The 18607-nt window shown below is 45.1% G+C and overlaps 3 protein-coding genes across 4 annotated transcripts; all 3 read left to right on the top strand.

The window, feature by feature from the left end:
- Positions 1-792: 792 nt before the first annotated feature.
- Positions 793-9220, top strand: LOC108144684. Its single transcript, XM_017269749.2, has 4 exons — positions 793-1541; positions 1885-1964; positions 2032-4336; positions 4395-9220. Exons 3-4 carry the CDS (start codon positions 2050-2052, stop codon positions 8606-8608), a joined length of 6501 nt encoding a protein of 2166 aa, XP_017125238.1. The 5' UTR covers positions 793-1541; positions 1885-1964; positions 2032-2049; the 3' UTR covers positions 8609-9220.
- A 927-nt stretch (positions 9221-10147) lies between these two features.
- LOC108144218 (kinesin-like protein KIF12) lies at positions 10148-17347 on the top strand. Of its 2 annotated transcripts, XM_017268893.1 has the most exons (8): positions 10148-10643; positions 14342-14516; positions 14570-14797; positions 14861-15001; positions 15351-15492; positions 15553-16393; positions 16863-17183; positions 17239-17347. In XM_017268893.1, the coding sequence occupies exons 1-8, from the start codon at positions 10324-10326 to the stop codon at positions 17249-17251; spliced, it is 2181 nt and encodes a 726-aa protein (XP_017124382.1). In that variant the 5' UTR covers positions 10148-10323; the 3' UTR covers positions 17252-17347. The 2 variants fall into 2 exon arrangements, with proteins under 2 accessions (XP_017124382.1, XP_017124383.1); XM_017268894.2 differs by lacking the exons at positions 16863-17183; positions 17239-17347 and adding an exon at positions 16514-16740.
- A 468-nt stretch (positions 17348-17815) lies between these two features.
- LOC108144209 (guanine nucleotide-binding protein subunit gamma-1) lies at positions 17816-18589 on the top strand. Its single transcript, XM_017268882.2, has one exon. It carries the CDS (start codon positions 18025-18027, stop codon positions 18223-18225), a length of 201 nt encoding a protein of 66 aa, XP_017124371.1. The 5' UTR covers positions 17816-18024; the 3' UTR covers positions 18226-18589.
- The last annotated feature ends 18 nt before the right edge of the window (positions 18590-18607 follow it).

The following is an 18607-nucleotide window of genomic DNA, read 5'->3' as shown; positions in this document are numbered from 1 at the left end:
CATTGAAGTCCATAAAGGCATGATTAAATATTTTCTGAACTTTTTAAGAATGGCTTATATCTACTCTATATTCAAATTGCTGCCTGGGGTGTCTCCGGTTCACAGAAAGAAAGATGGCCGCCATTAAAAAAGCCGGAAAAAGTACTTCTAACAGACAAATGATAGAGTTAAAGTCAACAACCACAGTGGGAAGACCAGTCCACCATCCATCACAAATTCCAACCGCTTCGCTTGGATTTGCTTCGCTTGGAGTTGCACTGAAAATACATCGACTAGAAACGTGAGGTTGGGAACGTTAATTCCACCATCAAGAAATAACCGGGAATCGTTTGCAAAACCTTACGGACCATCATTCAAAGAGATGGTGGATAGTGCCTGTGGGAACAGGCTATTATCCCCAAAGAAAAAATTAATCACACACTCTTACATTTAAAAAAAGGCTTAACAATTAAACAAGAGCTTTACAATTCCTGAGATAAAAAGTAACAACAACAAAACACCACAATGAGTTCAATTCTTTTGTGATAATTATCACAACGAATCGAGTAACCTTTAAATGAATTATTAATACATGGAAAAAAAAATCTATTTATAATGATTTTAAGACAATGTGTTCAGTAACATTATTCCGATTTTCGCTCGCTTTTTCAGAAATACGGCACCTTAAAATTAAAAGTTTATCCAAAATCATTACCTATCGATAAAATCGGGCTCTTTACGGGAAACAAATCGATCGGAACCGGGAAACCCGTTTCCACTATCGCACATGCACATCACTGGTAGCACGCTGCGCGAACTATCGAGCCACCGCGCATCACTAGCTTCTGCGCGTGTTTCAATGGCTGTAAAAAAGGCGAAAAATATTGCTAAATCCTTGTTTTTCACGCGTAATTCGAGCGCTAAACGCAGCCAAATTGTGAAATACCCATTCCACATACAATACCCAAGGTCTTGCAACTGAAACACAGTGGAAAAGTGCGCGAACAAAGTGGGCAGCACATAAAATGCAAAGCGTGGACGGCGACGTGCAAAAAGAAGAAAATTTTTTACCCCTCACAAGAGACGCGCAAAAAAGGCGACCAGATTTTGTGTTGGCCGGGACTATCCAAATAAATAATTTCATGCAATTCTGAAATCCACTTGCATAACGATTGCGAGTCCTGGGCGTTGATAAACAATTGAAGCGCGAGGCGCAAATCGCAAATTGTATAATTGTACGCCGAGGGGTGGGGGCGCCCCGTTCTTGTTCCGTCTCGTCTCGGCAAAAATCGGTTTCTCAGTTCCCTCGGTTTCGGTCTCTTTTTGGTTCAGTTGTGCAGCAAACTTCCGTGAAATCGGTTGTTGTTTTGGGCTACGTTCTCTATTTGCGGTTTGCGCGCGTAAAATCCGCCGTTCTCTTTGGCCTCTCTCCTTTCTCTCTCTCTGCCGCCTACAATTTGTGGGAAAATTCTACCTAAGCACAGGGGTACAGCAAGAACAACAACAATAACACACTAAGCTGAAAACACCAACAAAAACATACAGCAGGAGAAGAAGAGCAGGTAAATAAACGTGCATAATTGCTGTACATGTGATTGTAGTGTCCATTCCAAGAACATTTCAAGTAATTTCGTTTATTTTTAGCAGTAAAGTTGCTCTCTCGCTAACTTTTTGCTACCATTTATTTTGGTATTTTCAATTATTTTGGCTTTACTTTACGTGCCAGGGCTGCAAAACCCCCGAGACCGGTGACTTGCAATGTTTATGCAGTAAATATATAGATAAACAATGTGTATCGCGAATTATGGACCCTCGCATAAACGATCGACTTTGTTGTCAATTTCTTGTCGAAATGCCAAACCATATATCTCACGTAATAACAAAATAATTTAATTTCGCTTTCAGCTGCGTAGGAAACAGTGAAGAACGACAATAAATAGAGAGAGCGAGAACCGGAACGGATTCAGCGCCAACGGCATGCAAAGGTAATAAAAATAATCCACTATAGCCCAAAGTGCGCTTTATCGATTTACCTTACTTTTTGGTTGACAGCGTGTGAATGCAGAAAATATGATGGAAGCATTGGATCAGCAACAAGCCAAGCTAACGTCTAACAGAGATGATGGAGAAGCGGGATCAGGATCGGAAACGGGATCGGGAGCAGGAGCTGGCGGCGAGGAAGACGACTTCGAGGAGCCTCATCATGGGCTGGGCCTGGCGGAGGAGAAGAACAAGACCCACCAGCAGAGGGAGAACAATAACGACCAGGAGGAGAAATACGAGGGAAAGCGGAAAAAGAGCGCCGCCGATGACGTGATAGACTTAACCCTGGCAAATGGCCAGGAAAAGTCATCCAAAACAGAAGAGGAGGCTGCTGGTCTGGCACACAAATCCGTACAGGAGGAATCTCATGTGGATGTTAAGAAGGAGACTGCAGAAACTCCAGAAACTCTCTTCACAGATCTTGTTAAGCAAGAGCCGGCAGAAGATAGTGCAGAGGAGCTCGAAGAACCCGCAAAAATTCCATTGCAAGAGGAGCTTCCAGATGATATTAAACTAAAGACCGAAGTGGAGGAGGACAAAGCCGGATCCCTAAGTGATAACGAAATGGAGTTCTTATCTGATGCAGAGGAGCAGCCATTGGAGTCTCCTGAAGCTAAACATGTAGCAGAAATTGCGGAGGCGGAAGCCTTTCATCTGTCAAAGGAATTAGAAAGTGAGGACGTGGAAGCCAAATATTCCCCGAATATTGCCAATGAAGATTCCGAAAGCAAGGATGAGGAAAGAGTAGATCCCCCGTCAGTTATATATCTGCAATCCGATTCGGATAGTGAGGAAAGAGAGTTTTTGTCCATTAAAGATCCCAATAGTCCCGCTTTAGGCAGTGAGGACGGCAAAGCAGATCTTTATAAAGTTGCAGTGGATGAGGATGTTTCCAATGCAGAGCCAGAAGCGGATGAAACTACATTGCAGCCTGCCGGCGAATCTCTTTTAGAGGGATCCGATACAGTGGACTCTCCTTCGCTGACCATGGACGTGGATCTTCCAAGCAGCGAAAATGGAGATGCGACCTCTGGAGTAATAAAAATTGAGTCGGATTCGGAAGATGAAGTTCAGAGTGATAGTGTGAAGTCAAAAAAATCAACTGTTGAGGTTGTGCCGACGATCAAATTGAATGGGGCTCATCAAGCTTTAAAAGAGGAGAATCAGGAGAGGGACGAGGAGCAGGAGAATGACAAGGAGCTGGAGAATGACGAGGAGCAGGCGAGGGACGACGAGCAGGTGAGGGACGACGAGCAGGTGGAGACCGGCCAAATGTCAGAAGAACCCAAGCAACTGTCTGTGATAACAAACCACACTGGCAACAACACTAAGGTGGAGGAAACAATTGCTCCACAGGAGCCGCCTCCGCGCTCCCTCATCCTACCCATTCGTAGGAGCCGTACCAGGAGCACCAGTAGCCGGAGCAGCACCGTGAGCTCCGCCTCGCAGCCCCAGCTGGTCATCGATCATCCGGAGAGCGAGAACAACGTCAGGGTACAGACGCTGAAACTATCCCTGAAGCGCAGGCGCAGCAAAAGTTCCTCCGTCAGCCCACCCGAAAAGCAGCCAAAGGTCGAAGAAGGCCGCTCCGTCCCCAGCTCGCTGCTCCTACAACGCCTCCAAGGAAATCCCAATGTGGGCCCACCAGTTGTCCCTGTGGAAAGCCAAGTCCTAAGCTGTGCAAAGTGCAATCTGCAGTTCAAGTTCGAAAGCTTCCAGCTGTTGAACGAGCATCAGGCCCAGTGCAGCGGGAGCAGCTCCCAGATGGCACAGAAAAAGGAGCGCTTTTTCCGCTGCGCTCAGTGCAGCAGTGTGCACCAGTGCTGGCACTTCTTCCTTCACATGCGGGAAATGCACCAGCGCTACATCTGCCTGTACTGCAACCATGTGTATCCTAGTGTGGAGAAACTGTCGTTGCATTTGGAGAACAAGCACGACATCGACCAGTGTCACTTTGCTAAGGATGCGTGGGCATTGCAGCAGAGCACGGAGGATAGGGCGAGGCATCTCGTGTGTTGCACGTGCCAAGCAACCTTTGTGCAGGGCTCAGAGTTTGAGGATCACGATTGCTCCCAGCTGATGCAGCCGTGTGCTTTGTGCGGCCAAAAGGGTGGTCATGCCATGGGTTGTAAAAATAACAAGCGGAAACCGGTTAGAAAACGGAGAAAGGTGCGGAAACCACCGGAACCGCCTCTGCCACTTCCACAGGAAGTGCTGGCACAGCCCGCGCCAGTGGAGGACATGCCGGAGCAGCAGGAGGCACTACCGTTTCAGGTGCAACCGGAACCCCAGAACCTTTTCCCAGCAGAGAACAGTAAGTTATCGTAATTTAATTTCTTTATCTCAAAGCTAATTACTAAATATTTTTACAGTTCCAGCGCCTGAACCCGTCGAGGATCCTCCAGCGCCCCCCATTCCCAAATTGGTTGTGCCCAAAATTATGTTGCGGGTGCCCAAAGAGTTCCAAAAGTCTGTGGATGCTGCTCTAAGCAGTACGGATACGGAGGACGAAGAGTTGGACACTACGCAACCGCAGGAAGAAGCTGAGCCAGCGCCACCAGAGGATTTACCTGTTGAGGCAGCACCTCCTCCTCCACCGCCTGCGTTTAGCTTCGATGACTCGACCTCGGCAAAGCTGAATCGTGTTCTGGCGGAGTTGGAGCGCACTAAGCTGGACATTGAGCGAACCAAGGCGGATATAATCACAAAAAAGCAGGCTAAGGTGATCATGGCCCATGCAGAGGTGGAAAACGTTGTGCCACAAGGGGTGGACCCTCCAATGCAGCTGCAGCCGCAGCCGGAGGAGCAGCGTCGTTGGTCTCTCACGCCGCCTGCATCGCCTCACAACAATCACGTAAACCTGCCCGACCCGCCCCCACCAGCTGTGGTTACCGAATTCCAAGATCAACCCGATGGAGAGCGTCGCAACAGCCTCGGCAGTGATTGCATGGACATAGACGACAGCTTGAATGGCCCGGAGATGGAGGATAGTAGGGATATTCAGCCGGAGGCGAAGGAGGAATCACTGGAACCTCTCGCACAACCTTTACAGGAAAGACATTTTGAACCGATTCCCGTCCAGCCGCTACCACCTGCAGATGGTATTATGGTGGCTGGAGCGGACACGCACACGGTGGATCTGCAATTGGATCGTCCTCTGGATCGGTTTTCGATGGTGGATTTTGTGCGACTATGTTTAAAGTCAGTGTATTCCGTTTGCCTGTATTGCAACCACGCTCGTCGGATCGCGGTGAATGGAAAGCAGCTTGTGCTTCACTTAATCGGCCAGCACAGATTTACGGCCACTGTGGACAGCATTACGGCAGAGGAGCTGCATGCCGAGACGATTGTCGCAAGGTTGAAAAGTTTTCTACCGCTCTTGGAGAACGAATATCTGAATTCGGCCAGCTGCTGCAGTCTCGAGGATGGCAAGTATGTGGAGCCCTTCAACGAGCGAATCTACGAGTGCTTCGGCTGCCGCTACGTGACCTCCACGCACAAGGAACTGTACACCCACAATAGGAGGCTGCACATCAAATCGAACATCACCTGCGTTATGTGCCAGACGAACTTCTACAGCTACAGCGAGATTCTGTGCCACATTTGTCCGGGCGCGGTGGCCGGGAGTATATATGACCTCCAGTTTCGATGCTGTCTGTGCGAGATGGCTCCATTACCCTCCGCCTTTAGGCTAATGGTGCATCTGCGGAAACAGCACCAGGCCTGCGACATCTGTCTAGAGGATTGCCAGAGCCAGGCTAAGCTATCGGCGCACGTGTGGAAGCACAAGCTGTTACACTTGTGCTATCGCTGCGGAATTGCCTATCGCAACAAGCAGGACATATCAAAGCATCTGTTCTGGAAGCACGGAACGGAGAGTGCCAGCTGCAAGCAATGCCAACAGAAGCGCTGGCGCCATGTCTACCACTTTTGTGTGCCGCCCGCGCAGTTCCCATGCGAGCAGTGTGGCTTCGTCTTTAGCAAGGCCATCTACCTGGAGGTGCACCAAAGAATGCACTCTGGCGACTTCCGCTATGCGTGCACAGAAGAGGGGTGCGAGGAGAAGTTTGTGTCGCGCAAGCTGCTGCTCAAGCACGCCAGCAGTCACGTGGTAAAGGAATTGCCCCAACCAGCTTCCGAGGAGCCAACGGATAAGGGAGTTACGGCCCAAAACCTAGACGAAATCAAGCAGGAAGCAGAAGACCTTGAGGAAAAGGAAGATGGAAAGCAGCAAGAGGGGAAGGACTTTGCTGAGGCGGAAACAAATAAAGAGTCTACCAAAAATGAGGAACCAGACTACAAGGAGTCGACTGTGAAGGAGCAGTCAGTCAGTAAATCCGAAAGTCGTAAGCGGCGCAAAAAATCCAAGCGCAACAAAGAATCCCTTGAGGACCTCAACCTCATTGCACCCAATCTTTCGGAATCGGATAGCAGCGATGATAGCGATTCCGATGCCCCAAGAAGCAGTCATCAGGAGCAGCCAGTGGTGCCAATGCGATCTTCTGTGGATGATCTGGGCATGCCCAAGGTGATGCTGTCACCATCCTCAGAGAGTGATGCCGATGTGGCGGATGGCAAGTCTAAACTGGAGGACAAGGATAAATCCTCAGACATCTCTAAAGAAGAAAAGGAGCTTGAGGCAGGCAAAGCCGATGAAGATTCTGAGCCCAAGAAGGAGGAAGAGCAAGTGGATGTATCGATCTGGAAGAATCTGCTGCAGAATCAGGCTATCAACCCGGAAGAACAGGCCGTCAAGGAGGAAGAAAAGGATGCTGTGGTGGTCAACCAGCCGCCCACCAAGCTTCATGTGGCCTGGTCCGATCACGACTACTGCAAACTCCATCGCACACCTCAACCCTCGCCCATTAAACAAAAATCGACTACCAAATCGTCCACCAAAACGCCTGGTCAGAATGCCTCTAGCGAAAGCGACAGTTCCAGCAGCTCCAGCTCCTCGGAATCGGATTCTTCAAGCTGCTCCTGTGGCTCCAACTGCAGCTGCAGTTCCAGCAACAGCAGCAGTTCCAGCGATGACTCCGACGACTCGGACAGCTCCAATGCTCGAGGATCGCCACAGAAACGGGCTCGCAAGAAATCCCTGAGGCAGAAGAAGAGCTCAGAGTCACTGAAAAGAGGACAGCAAAGTGAGCGGGATCCTGAAGAGAATGTCAGTGTCATGCCTGTGAATGAGAATAATCCTGCTGCCCCTCCATCGCCAAAGTCACCGATGTATAATGAGTCGGATTTCGATACGGCTTTCTCGGATACGGATGAGGAGTTCTACGACTCCCATCCCCAGAAACTGGCCAATGAGCTGCTGGCCCAGAAGCGCGAGGCTCTCATGGCGGAGCATGCTCCACTCCGGCCGAGCAACAACTACGACATAGTGGAGAACAGTCGTCCTTCGACTCCCTCGCTGCCAGAAGAGGCATCTGCTTTTGCAGAGAAACGGGAAAGGGTGAGGAACAAGAAAAAGAAGCGGGAACGAAAGTCTACGTGTAAATCCGGCAAGATGCCACCCATGGCTAGTACCCCGCTGCCCATAGATGGAATGGTAGCGCCCCTGGAGCCACCAACTCCCTTGCACTCCCACCAAGAGTCTCTGTTTTCCGTCACCCCACTCACGCATCGCCATCTGCAATCTTCGATGACCCGAATGAGTGAGGGCAGCAGCTGCTCCGATGCCGATGGCCAACTGAAGCGTTCGAAACGCCAGCGAAGACCAAACAAGTTCTATGGCTATACGAGCGACGATGAGAACATGAGTGCCGTCTTGGCGCCACCGCTACAGGTGGGAATGCAGCTCATCAAGCCACAGCCACCACCACAGTTGACCTGGGCCAAGGAGGATCTGCCCACGCCGCCCAAGCAGCGCAGCAGGAATAACAATAACAGCGGACACCACCACCACTCGCACAGCAATGGTGGAAGTTCGTTTGCTGGATCGTCGCGAAAGAGGAGTAAGCAGCGGTCGTCGCTGCACGGCGCAGGAGGATCTCGTTCGGCCAAGCGCCACAAACCGGATCGAGAGGACCACCTGCCACCCATTCCGACGCTTAAGATTCGGCCCAGCTTGCTGCCCAGCACTGCTCCGCCGACGGACAGCAGTGAGAGCAGCTCGGACGACGAGGATGCGGAGATCAATGTGACCAGTTTGGTGGCCACTCCGCAACCGGCGCCACCACCTCCAGTTGTGCCAGCGCCTCTCCCGGTGGCTTTGCCGGTCCAACCACCTCCACCACCGCCTCCGGCAGCCACCGCCTTCAATCAGCCCATTCCACCTGCTCTGCTGCCCAATCCCGGTTTCGCTACGCTGCAGTACTTCAAGGCCAACAACATACGCTACCCCATTCGACCGCCGGCAGGAGCTCGTCTCGCTCGCGAGGGTGAATCCGTATACTGCTATTGCCGCTGTCCCTACGACGAGGTGTCCGAGATGATCGCCTGCGACGGGGACAACTGCCTGATAGAGTGGTTCCACTTCGAGTGCGTGGGCATCATGGTGGCACCGCAGGGCAAGTGGTTCTGCGCCGAGTGCAGGCCAAAGTACTCGGAGGGTGTCTATCAGGGCAACAAGCCCCAATGAACGGATATCTTTGGATCCTTCTATCACAAAAAGAATCAACTATAACACTACAAACCCCACTACAGAATGGATTACGCTTATTAATTGATAAAAACATATAGTCGCTTATTCTCGGCGATCGGCTGAGAACAAGATATCTATATCTTATCTAAACTACTAAAAAAAAAAAACAAAACATCTCTAGAATAATAAAGTAACGTATTTGTATAAATTGAGGGCAGTAGGTAACCCCAGGCTCAAAGTAGCTCTCCGTGGAGAGCCTAAGCTAAGCTAATGCTAATTCAAATATCTGCAACAAGCTTATCAAATTATATATATATATATTTCTATATTCACTTAAACTGTATGTAAATATCGATGGCTGCATATTTCACATATGCACTTTGTAAAATAGCTAGAGTATGCGAGAGATCCCATAAACAAACACTTAGGCATTAGGGTTTACACTTATAAATAGCAGTCCCCCAAGTATAGTACATAACTAAATCTACATATATATACATACATGTAATGACTATGATTAGAACACAAATCGAAAGCCATCTGCAAATCGGAATGCAGTGGATTATGAGAGAAATAAACATGCAACATTGTGAGACGTATACAACAAAACCATCGAAACTAATTCTACTAATTTGTTTGGTAACTCGGCGAAAGGACTAATATTGGCTCATCAATTTATATGGTAATCAACGAGGAAATATAATTGGGTGTTCTGAAAAATAGAAAAGATAATTGGATGGACTCTATGAAGGCCGCTAATAGATTATAAATTAACAATTGAATAGGATAGAATCAAGTAAAGCAGCATTTTCTATTAAACTAATAGGATTTAAAGTGGTTTATAACACTAAATTAACAATGTATATAATCAATTAAGTAAACTAGAATGCTGTTTTTAGCTAAAACATTATAGATAGTTTACAACTAATTTATATCGATAGCTTACTATATATGGTATTGAATATTCTTGAGAAACTGAAACCATAACTCTTACTCAAGCATTTTGCCTTCAGGGAATTCCGCTAATGTATCCAATAGCGGTTAACCCCCCCGTTGGTTTTCCTGCTTTAATATGTTAGAAAAGAATTCCACGTTTCCCGGCTCTGATTATGCCAAAGTAAATGCAAATAAGCCACGACAAGGCGCCTAATGTTGTTGTAGTTGCGCACGATGAATGGGCACGAAAGGCGCCAGGGTCAGCAGTGGGGTCATCCATCTAGCCACCCAAAAAACCCACCCACTTGCAGGGGCAGTTTCGGTTTGTTTACCAAACAGCACGTAGATTTAATTGCTATTATGGGAAGGAGTCTCAACAGCGAGTGCCTTTGGCGAGTGGAAGCAACAACCACAGCGAAGTTCAATTACAGGTGGTGCCGGGGGTGTTCCCTGGGTGGTTGGGTGGTTGGTACTGCCCCACCGTGTCCACTGGTCAGTGGTCACTAGTGTGCGTGCGCTGAAATTACCATAAATCTGATGGCTCGAATAAAAAAGGCTGCTCTGGTGAACTTGTCCAGTCAGTTCGTGTTGAGTTTTCGCTGCGAGCGGTTAACCGGAAACGCGGACAAACGACGAAAAACGAAAAGCGGAATTTTGAATATCGACGGCCGACCTGCGTGTCCGGAGTGCCATGTCCACGGGACAACCAAGTGCTGAGCTAACAATCGCCCCCTTTTCCTGCTCCTGTCCAGCCCCGGGCATCTACAAAGGCGGCCATGGTTCGTCGGGCCTCGAGTGTGCCGCATCTGAACAGTAGTGGCGGCAGTAGTGCGGATAGCGCCGGAACGTCAGGCACTCGACGTGGTCGGGCGCCCGTAGCCGGTTCCCGGGGCCGGAAGACTCCCTCGTGCCCGTTCACCGGCCAGAATCAGCGACAGAGCTCCGGGAGCAGCAGCAGTGTTCCTCGATCCCGCAGCCTGACTAACGGCATGCGTCGCCTGAGTCCGCAAAAGGGAACTGGGAGCAGTGGTGGCGGAGTCGGAGGAGGAGGTAGCTCCCGCAATACGCCGTATTTCCTGCGTTCACGGGAGAATGAGTAAGTGTTATGGATAAGGATTGCGATGATTCCCACCGTAATCAATAGGTGATAACTTGTGGACAGTAAAGACCCACTAATAAATTACAGTATTCAAGAAATAGGAATAGGAAAATAAAGTCACTCCTGTTTTCTACGAATTCGTTTCGTATTTTAATTGAATATATTTCTAAATCCATTAGAATTCGGTTTATGTCTAATAAAATCATTAATTGTTGAGGCTCTCAGATGTGCCCTAAGAAAATGGTTCTAAATTAGATAAAGCTATTAGGGATTATTATTTTATACAAAACCCAAATTTCTTTAGCTCATAAAGTCAAAACTTTAAAGGAAAAGGAAACTTTTACTGTTTTAAAAACGGACTTTTTTTAAAATAAAAAAAGAAATTATAGTTTCTTTTAATTGTGTCAAAAATTTTGCATTTAGGGTGGATAGATCAACCAAACTTGTTCTTCCAGAAAAATCTAATTATCCATAGTCAACTGTACTTATATTTTTGGAATTTTAATAGCCACTGTAATATTAAAAATGCTTCCTTTATAAAACCTTGGGAAAGTCGTAATATAGGCTATTACTTATTAACAATGTCTATATGAGGGTACGTAGAAAATGTATTAATTTGCATCACAAGGAAACGCATGCCAGGGAAATAAAAAGTGGGAAGTGGGAAATTGGAACAGAGAAGGGGTAATGATAAACACGACAGGCCAGAAGCAGCTCACCCCTAATAGGCGATCCATTAAAAACCCTCGAGGCGAAGTAAAGGACGAGAAGCCACAAGCCAAACCATAATGACCACGCACAATAACCCAGGAGTCGGGAGGGCGACTAACGGACAGACAGCCGGACAAACGGACAGGCAATCAAGCGGTCAGACAAACGGACGAGCAGTTAGCCGGACTTAAACACTTTTTGTGGGATGGAAACCGACAAAAGAATCGGCTGAGATCTGGGGGTTGAGTTCTGGTTCTGAACGAACACGACACAAATCGATTTTGCAATTAAAGCATATTGAAGTCTATAGCTGTCTGCGTTTGACCGCAGTTGAGAGCGAAAGTGACATATTTATGTTAGTTTTTTTATTTTCGATGTGAGTTCAGGTGTAGCAGGCACAATGGAGTTAAGGTTAAGGACCCTAGTTCCTTGGTTCTTCAGCAAGTGGGTTAAGTGTAGGTTTGTGGTTTCGGTAAGATCATTAATTATTTAGAGAAATAAGGTGATTGGTGGGTAAAGTGAAAATTTGAACTAATACAGGGTTCATCTCAATAGTCTAAGCGATATTCTTCTATTATTATAAATTTAAACAGGGTTTGGAGGTAAAGAAAAAAAATTAAACTAATACATGGTTCATCTGTATTATCTAGGTATTTTCCATTCCTTTAATTAGTTTGAATGTTCCATACAAGCAAATATTGGATTAGAGAGATTAATTATCATGAACAAGGCCACAATTGACACCTATGTCACTTGGTAATTTATTAAATTGCCTGGATATATGGAACCTGAATTTATTTTATGGATACGTTGTGATTAATCCCACCAGACTAACGCCATTATGGGCGTTATAATTATTTTGGAGCACGCATGGGTCTCAACCTTTTGATTAATTAATGCGTTGATAGCCATATGATGGACGACACACTTTGAAAACAGTCATTAATATATATACATATATATATCCTTATATCAAGTAGATAAAGCCAGAGAATAGTCATACACTAGCTAAATGCACATTTTTTTCAGGGCAACACTCCGAGAGGGAATTCGCGTGCGTTGTTGTAAGTTTGCAGTTTAAAAATCCATACGAACTTTATACTGCTCACATTCGTATAGATTTTCTGGCATGCACAACACGAGTTAGGTCATAATTACGCCCCCGCAGATAATCAAGTCTGACATTTCGTTGCCTAAACTTTGCATGGCTAATAAATGTCTCCCACTGGCGCCTCCGATTCACTCCGATTCTACATAGGATTCCATGGCTGGAAAATAAAAGTGAGAGTTCCAACCCCTCACTCGTTACTACATTTTATTTGACTCGCAAACACAGAAAAACCCATTTTTTGACTCCTCACTGGGTTTAACCTGAGGCTTCTCGCTCCTGTGAAATCGGCGCAGGGCAATTATTTATATTTGTTCAGAGCAAAGATAAACAATACTTACAAGTAGGCTTTTTTATTTACTCAGGATTACAAATTTGTTAATTACAACAAATAATGATGGTATATGAAAACGAAATGGAGCAGATTTTCTTAATTTATAAGAAGCATAATTCATTGAATTATTAAAAAATTCGTAGGTAGCGATAATTTTACTTTTTAATTTATATTATTTAAAAGTTAATCTACATACTCTTAATAAGTAAAACATTGTTATGATTAAAATATTTTTGTCGATTTAAGCTTGATATGGCAAAATAAATTGCTTAAATCCATCTAGGATTCCGATGAACTTTCGAAATCAAAATCAAAACTTTCGCTTTTAGCTAAACCTTTATACGGTTTTTTATTGGCTGATTAATTATTTAGGACCGACTGTTGGTAGACCAAAAGTTGATTGAACTTTCCACAGCGGTAGCTTCACAAGTCGGCACTCCAGGGGGTTCGTGTTTGTTTCTTTCTATTGGCGCCTCCTGAAATATTTACCAAGAGCACACAGCAGGCCCACTTCTTGTCCGATTAATAAAGGTGGACTCAAGTATATGGACATTAGAGCATAAATGTTTAACAAGTCATTTACGTGAAAATGTTAAATGTCAACGGTGTGTGCCACACACAATCACGCCAAGATGACACATTGCACATACGCCACGTTGTCCGGGCTATTTGTATTTCAATGAACTGTTTGTATTGGAAACTTTGTTTGGATTTAAGGGGGTACCATAAAATTAGTTGAATAATTGCCGGGTTGACGACTAACTAAAACAAAAACTTGCGTAAATCCTTATCAATAATTTACTGCCTTTTATTTACATATTTCCATAAGGCAGCGATAAAGTTCCTTTGAAACTAATTTGTTAATCCAATTGAAATGTGACCTGTGACTCCAACTCAACTAAACTAATAGCGAATTAGTGTGAAAAAGGTGGTCAAATGAAACAGAAAAGCCCCGAAAGTAACGAGCCACCCTTAACCTTGGCTATTTATAGGCCGGTCTACGTCAGAACTCCACCAAGTTCAAGGCAACTCCAGAAATTCTGGAAATTCGCATGGGCAACAACAATCCGAGTCCATAAAAAAATGTACGCTTTGTTTCCACTTTGATTGATTAATTGCGATTGTAGGTACTGTAGCGACATTAGAGCTTCAAGTTTATGAACTATATACCAGAAATCAATATATTGTTTGATTAGTTGCAATTTTTGCGATACTTCGTTTACAGTATTATAGTTAGGGTTTTGATTTCAGGAGCTAATATCCTTGAAGTTAACTCCTTGCAAGTTACTCTCCTTTGGAGTACATTCTACCTAAAGGGATATTTTTTCGTATTTGAAAATATTTAATTATTAATCTTAGTTCTTAAATCAATTTTTTAATTAGTAGTCATATAATAATATTGTAAAACTTTTACAAAGTCCTTGTAGATAATAATATTGAAGTACAAAGATTTCAGTATCAATTGAACGTTCAGAAAATTAAAGCATACATTTAGGATGAAGAATGCAACTTCCTCTAACTAAACTATGTATATCTCCCCAGAATTGGTAGTGCTGACACTCTGGAAATAGTTGCCTCCAAGTCCACGGGCAGCGAGGAGTGCTCCACGCCCGAGGACAACATTAATGTGGTGGTGAGAGTGCGTCCGCTAAACGATAAGGAGAAACGCGATCGTCACGGATCCACGCTGCAGTTTCCCGGGAATGGACAAGTTATAGTAAGTATTATTATTTATAATTTGTTCAATAACTAATAACAAAACGTTTTAAGCTCGAGGGCAATGATGTGGGCCAGAAAAGGTCGCACAATCGGGATAGCGTTCGCGTCTTCACCTACAACGTGGTCTTCGAGCCAGGAGCCACGCAGGAGGACATCCTTGACTATTCTGGCATTAAGCGCATTATCGAAATGGGCATCGAGGGGTTCAGCTGCACGGCGTTTTGTTATGGCCAAACGGGCTCCGGCAAAACACACACACTCACTGGACCCCCAGATTTGGTAAGTCAGAGTCTAATTAGCTTTACAAATCGTGTGTCCTTATCGTGTCATTTTCTTTAATAGTTCGTAGGCAAGCCGAATCCCAAGGATCCGCGTCATGGCCTCATCTTCCGTTCGTTTTTGTATCTCTTCCAATTGATTAAGAATCGCAAAGACGTCAACTACGTGCTAAAAGCCTCCTTCATGGAAATCTACAATGAGCGGGTAAGTGGCGCCCCACGTGGGGCTCACAATTAACTTTAATGACAAGTGCCCATGACTTGACCTCTGCAAATCCAATTGAAATCCAAATTGCATTTGCCATAGTACCGATTGCTCCACACACCGTAACCATGCATTGCATTGACCTCCATTTAATGGATGTCAGCACGCTCCACCCACTGAAAATAGGAAGCTATTCTGACGGGTAGTCCACCCACCTTTCGAGGAATGTCACGATGCGTGAAATGTTTCTGCATTTTGCGTGGCATTTTCAATGATTTGTTTTCTTAGCCCTCCTCCAATTTCCTTATTGGTTTAGTAAATTGAATTGAATTTTATATCTTGCCCGCAGGTAATCGATTTGCTCAATCCGGGAAGTGCACGAAAACCGCTGGCGGTGCGCTGGTCCAAGAAATCGGGTGGCTTCTTTGTGGAGAACCTCTTCACGGTAGACTGCGAAGAATTGGATGACCTACTGGCTGTTCTGGAAGAAGGTAAGGAACTTGCTATATAATAGATTTGGACAATTAACTTTCTTGAAACTTACCTTAAAGGTATGAGAAATCGTGCCGTTGGCTCCCATGCCATGAACGATCACTCCTCGCGATCCCACACAATCTTGACGGTTCACATCCTATCCGATCAGCAGACGGACGGCGGAGTATTCCTCTCCAAGCACGGAAAAATCAACTTTGTTGACCTGGCTGGCAGTGAGCTGACCAAGAAGACGATGAGCGAGGGAAAAACGCTGGAGGAGGCGAACAACATTAACAAGAGCTTAATGGTATTGGGCTATTGCATCTCCTCACTGAGCGACTCCAAGAAGAGATCGGGCCACATTCCGTATCGGGACAGCCAGCTCACCAAGCTCCTGGCCGACAGTCTGGCGGGGAATGGGGTAACTTTGATGATCGCCTGCGTTTCACCTGCCCACTACAATCATGCGGAAACCTTGAATACCCTGCGATATGCCTCTCGGGCCAAGAGGATACGCACCAAGCCAGTGATTAAGATGGATCCCAGAGAGGCATTGATCCTCAGTCTAAAGCGTGACATCCATGCACTTCAAATGGAGAACGACCACCTGAAGGCAGCTCTGAATCTTCACCATCAAACGCCGCCGAATGGTGGAGCCGCAGATAATCTCATCGAGCTTCAGCTGGATCGTGTAAGCAGTGGAGGTGGAGCGCCAGTGCCTAAGGTTGACCTACAACGGTTGCCAGAGTTAGATGGTTCCGAGCTGGCCGAGCTCGTCAAGCTCTACATGGTGGAGAACGAGTCCCTGAGGCAGGAGAACAATCACCTGTTCACCGTGCGAGAGACCATCCTCAGGGATCAGGAGATTGTGTGCCGGGAAAACGAGCGCCTGCTGAAGAAGCTGGAGGATGTGAATAAGTAAGTTGGGTTTACTAAGGGTTGCGTCGATTTAGATACTATCCACATTTTTGAGATATGTCGGTTCGTTCTTTCTCCAGGCTTGGCTCATTGTTCTCTACCATTTCTGACTCGTTCTAGGTCGAATCCGAACGGGAACGAAGAGGAAAATGAGCCAAGCCAGGAGACCCAGGCGAAAAAGGAGTGAAAAATCATATATCAAACGTTTTCTACTTTTTAACAAGTTTTTATGAAATGTGTTTTTTTAAATGTTTTTAAAAACAAACCTAGAGTGTGACTAGTCATGTAAGGATTTGTAATAAAAGTTTGTTTCTGTTCCTATGAATTAGAAAAGATATTTTAAATTTCCCAAATCAAGAAAACGATCTATCTTTAAATTTGCTATTTAAATTTTTTCTTTATACAGTAACATAATATCGGTATAGTTTCCCCTGACTAAAGTGGAATTCGAATTTTAATATTTTTGCAGAGTCTGTGTCCGTTCACCTCTGATACCAGCGCGACCGGCTATATCTCCGACCACTGGAAAAGAAACACCTGGCACTGAGATCTGGACCAATCCCGAGCCACTCCAATCTCCTCCAGGAGTGGACTTGCCCATCGAACAGCGAATGTCGGAGAACGCTGATAGAAGGACAGATACGGCTCAAAAACGAATTGATCAGCAACGCATAGCTAAGAACATCCTGATTATGGCCAATGCCTTCCGGAAACCGGACTCAGATTTGGCCAAGGAACTGAACATTAATTCGGAAAAGTCAGCTAAGCTATCTACTGACTTTATGCCTGAGTAAGTTAAAAAGAATTAGACCATAGAATGCTAAATCTAACTATTCTATTTTCAGCATGCTAACATAGTTTTAATGGAAACATCTAAACTCAGAGAATGATATATATATTTTTGCAATGAATGAAATAAAAGGTGTCCGACGCATATAAAATAAAACGTATTAAATAAAGTTGAAACTAATTTAAAGGCTTTTAAATTAAAGGGCTGGAAACCATATTACCTACACTAATAAAAAAATTGCTAATCTATGGACATCATACGAATTTTAAATATGTTTCGCTTTGAATTAAATTCATTGCGGTTTTTAGTTATTTGGAAATAGGAAAATATGTATTTTAATTATTTATTATTATGGTAAAGTTCCAGAGAATCCAGAAAATTGTTTTTTTTTATTGTAGCTATGGGTATTTAGAAAAGAACAAAATTTGTTTTAAAAGGAGATTTGAATTTGTATTATTTAATTAAAACTCTTATTTCTTCGAGCAAGAAGGAAATAAATCATTAAGAAATTCAAGAACCAAGCTTTTAAGATCCAAAGAAAGATTGAACTTTTCTCCACACCCGCAACAGATTTAAAGCTTTTGCAGGCGTTGAAAAACTGGAAAATCAAAGCGTCGTACCCAGCGCGGTCACACTTTTGTAAATATTGATTTTTCAGCGCCCCCACCAGAAAAAATCAGCGACAGGTGAAGCGCATATTTTCCGATTACAAAAGTACAAAACGAAGGGGGTTAAGAAAATCAATTGAAGGAAATTGCAGCTCATTGCCCAGTATCCAGGCGGCAGAATTAGCATCCCAGCATCCACCATAGGTCTCGCGGAGACAGCCGTCCTGGACATAATGGCTGCGAACCTGCAACAGCAGCGCTCCATCAACCTGCAGCTTCGCCGGGAAGTGGAGATGGAGCGGATGCCCGTCTCGGAGGCCTGCTCCCTGATGATGAAGTACATGCTGGAGCACGAGGAAGAGGACTGCCTTCTAAGCGGCTTCACCCAGAAGGTGAATCCGTTCCGTGAGAAGAGCTCGTGCAGCATCCTTTAGATCTGGCAAAGAGTCCGGATCCGTTCCTAACAGTATTATCCTATAAAGTATACTCAAAACTACGGCGGAGCATCTAAACCCAGCCGTATTATCGTGTAACCTATTCGCTGTATTCGTTGTAAGTGTGCTGACCTCAATTATGTCTATAAACTGACTATATATATAGTATACAATGGAATCGGGCAAGCGTCGAGAATTTATGAACTTGTAAACAAAACGTGTAAACGCCTCCATATGTGTGTATAAAAATATCGTGTATTTTGCTAGTCCTATAGCTCTTTATTGGAGAATTTAGCAAGCACCCTCTCTCTCTGTATAGATGTTTCCTATTGAGATATTCCTGAAATAAAGCTATGTAACCAGAGATTTTCACGTAAATGGA

Source organism: Drosophila elegans, unplaced genomic scaffold (assembly GCF_018152505.1).
Source record: "Drosophila elegans isolate 14027-0461.03 unplaced genomic scaffold, ASM1815250v1 contig_183, whole genome shotgun sequence".
Taxonomy (NCBI): domain Eukaryota; kingdom Metazoa; phylum Arthropoda; class Insecta; order Diptera; family Drosophilidae; genus Drosophila; species Drosophila elegans.
Note: the sequence above shows the minus strand (reverse complement) of the source record. Positions and strands in the feature narration are given on the sequence as shown.